Source organism: Opisthorchis viverrini (genome assembly GCF_000715545.1).
Source record: "Opisthorchis viverrini unplaced genomic scaffold opera_v5_292, whole genome shotgun sequence".
Classification (NCBI taxonomy): Eukaryota; Metazoa; Platyhelminthes; class Trematoda; order Opisthorchiida; family Opisthorchiidae; genus Opisthorchis; species Opisthorchis viverrini.
Genome location: NW_008751945.1, coordinates 473,509 through 476,619, shown reverse-complemented (window position 1 = coordinate 476,619; position 3,111 = coordinate 473,509). Strand labels below are relative to the sequence as shown.

The window sequence follows — 3,111 nt, the reverse complement described above, 5'->3', positions numbered from 1 at the left end:
CAAATATCACAAAGTTATCCTTCATGTATTGATTTAAGGTCTTCTCAAATGCCGTGAAGGATGAAAACGATACACCCACAAATTTCTCAACGAAAGCCACTTCCGAAGCCATAGCAGACGAAATTCAAAGCCGAATGTGCGCCAATAATTTTCGAAAGAGATCGATTAAAACAAGTCGCAAAAAATGACGCCAGATGAGGGTGGTTTTCAGTCCACGCATATATGCAAAGAAGTGCAACATTTTGACGTTAAAGTTTATATTTCGCCCGCAGGGGTTTTACAGAAAAATGCAGTGCGCGTCCAGCCGCTGGCTCTAATCACACTAGACCGTTTTCCCAATCGAATATTATGACTGATGACCTCGAAGATTCAATCACTTAAACAAGACATCCGTGAAGAAAACTTTCTAAAAAATCATTAAAGAGACGTTCTCACTGGAGAGTGATAGCCTTGAAAATTTTGCGGGTTTTGAGTATTCAATTCCATTTTGGATACACCGATAAGCGTGAATGTCCCTTCATTTACGGAGATACTTTATTGTCTCCAGCATCCCCATGTTTCAAAGTAATCTACCTGCGTTCTGGTTACAAGCAACCAGTTATCAAGTCAAATGACCGGGAGAAAACGGCGTTTACGGTCGGGGACATCCAGTATTAGTTAAGGAGAATCTCGTCGGGACCTGTCGGGGCCGCCATTAACCATTTGGCGCCTGATGGTTTGTTTAATGAAGTGACATTGCCGCGTAACTGGACGATGTGGACGTGTGTAGCGATGTTGAAACGAAACTTGTCGTTCACATAAAAGCCGTGTTGCGGCGTACTCGGGAAGCTTGCCAGAGGATCAAAGAAACCAACACAAAGTTCGGTCTTGCTTCCGTGGCACTGCTCGGGCAAAAAAGTCAAGGCGAATTTAGTCCACTACCAGGAAAGCCGCCAAAGTTCCAGGACTTTGCATTTCTCAGTTCAAAGCGGTCCTTGAGGCTGTTTTTTGGATGGGAGTTGTAATACAGCCGGTTCGCCAACGCGGTTGCTTTACAACCGTACAACTCGCAGGGATGTAATAGAAAGCTTTAACGGACAGGTGAAGAAGATGAGATCATAGAATGTGCGTGGGCGCGGATGATGGGTCAGCTACCCGCATTCAAACCACCTAGAGCGAGGGAAATACTTCCCGTTGCAACGGACACTAACGACTGGAGCATCAGCGTAGTCATGAAACAGAAGAAATGGAATGCGGAAAATTACACTCATCTCGCGACTTACGCTGATCAGAGGCATTTCAGCACTAGAAACAATGTTCAGCGACTGTCTTAGCTACGCTTAAGTATAGATCGTGTTTGTTGGAAAAGCTTTCACATCGAAAACAAAGACCCTACAGTGGATCAGGACCACAATGGATCCGCGCTTTGTGCACCCTGACCGAACCCGAGCACGATTTCAGGATCCGGCAAGTGTTGGGGGAGGAGAGTCGCTCGCCAGAATGGGTGTCAAAAATGTGGCTAAAGATGGAGTCCCGAAAATGATGATCGGCGCTAAGCTCCTCATCGTGCTATTGGATGCCAGAATAACACGCCTCTTGAGACGAAAGCTGATTGTCGAATGCCATAGTATGGAATACGCAGTATGCATTAGAACATACGACTTATCACGGCAGTAACCTAAAAGCCAGGTATGAGAGGTGAGTTAATGTAATAGGACGCGGCCTGTAAGCGATGCCATGTAACTTACCCTTGTATCAGAAGTAGGATGGTTATGGTCCTATCATTCAATGATTTATTTATCGGGGGCGGCTAGCGGCGATCAACAAAATGTATTGATAGCAGACCACATGTCGTGGTGAGTCAAGGTAGCAACCGTGCCCAATAAATGGCTAGCAAAGGTCAGTGGGGTGTTCGTGCATCACATCATGACCACACACGGAGTACCAAGAGCGACCTTAAGGAATCGGGTACCGCGTTCTTACAATGAAGAGATTAGGAATGGCCTGCAAAATTTGGGTACTGGGCTTGAAATGACGGCACCCGACCACCAGCAAACAAGCGATCTAATTGAACGCATAAGGAACGACCGATGGCCAAAGTGGTGACCGGGAAATGAGCAAGTTGATAATGTTGTCAGTATATCGCGCGTTGACCTAGTCAACCGCAAGCAAGTCCCCATGCATGCTGATATGCGGCCCACATAAGCATATACCAGTTGATCCGGAAACTCAGTTGCGGCTGACAACACGCCTACATCCGGAGGGGATTAGAGAGATAAAGAAAACTTGCCCGCCGTCCAGGATATGATTAAATAGAAAACGGAAAGTCAAAAATCACGAGTGCTCCAAGCAGGCACGAAGGTCAAGTTAAAAGACTTTCAATATCCTGCAGGGAGTGGACTAAGGTCCAGAAGGCTGGACGGTCTGCAACGAGGCCAATTACTGACTGTCAGTGTAACGTTTATGCAACTCAGGACAGCTGAGGGCCAAAAGGATTGAGCGGCACCTGGCCTGGAAATGGCGTGAAGCGCCCGGAAGGGCCCGCCCGCAGAGACTAACCTAAATGAGACGAATCGAAAATTTGAATGCAAACTTTGGAAGGAGGGTGGCATGCAAAACTGCAAGCTACTGGTTAAACATGCAAGCAGCGTCTGCTCAGGTGCCAAAGAGCCGTATCCCCGTCTGAAAGTGGGGGCCAGTACGGGAACCATGAAACTATTCTGTACTCCCTTTCATTAATTTTCATCATTTCAAGGACGTCCAGGAAAGTCGAAGGAGGCAACTGGAAATTTTCACCTCTCAAAAACTTTGTGCAGAAGAAATTTTCAGTTTCGTACACGAAAACATGTAGCCAAATATTTGGTGTTCAGTAACGAAAACACATTGCAATCAGGGGTGATCACTGTTGGTTTCCCCAGTGAATCAACAGTGAACAAGGGTAAGACTTACACCGTTTATTGTGATACCGTTTCGTTTTCTTGCTGCTCGGTTCCCCCTGTTTCGTTCCTACCTAAGGTCTGTTTATCCCTCATTAACCGATTACAATATTTTGTTGCCCGTCCGTCATTGCTTGCAAGTTCGTCTGGATTGCACCTATTCACGAGCGTCCACTCCGACCGAAAAGCGCGCCGA

General features: G+C 46.5%; 1 protein-coding gene across 1 annotated transcript in view; it reads right to left on the bottom strand.

Moving 5' to 3' along the window:
- Positions 1–653: 653 nt before the first annotated feature.
- The window catches only part of T265_09585 (hypothetical protein), a gene marked incomplete at both ends in the record, with an annotated part of 15,217 nt that continues 12,759 nt past the window's right edge, over positions 654–3,111 (bottom strand). The window contains one exon of the mRNA XM_009175694.1: positions 654–881. Coding sequence (XP_009173958.1) covers positions 654–881 — 228 coding nt within the window. The remainder of the gene's footprint in view (positions 882–3,111) is intronic.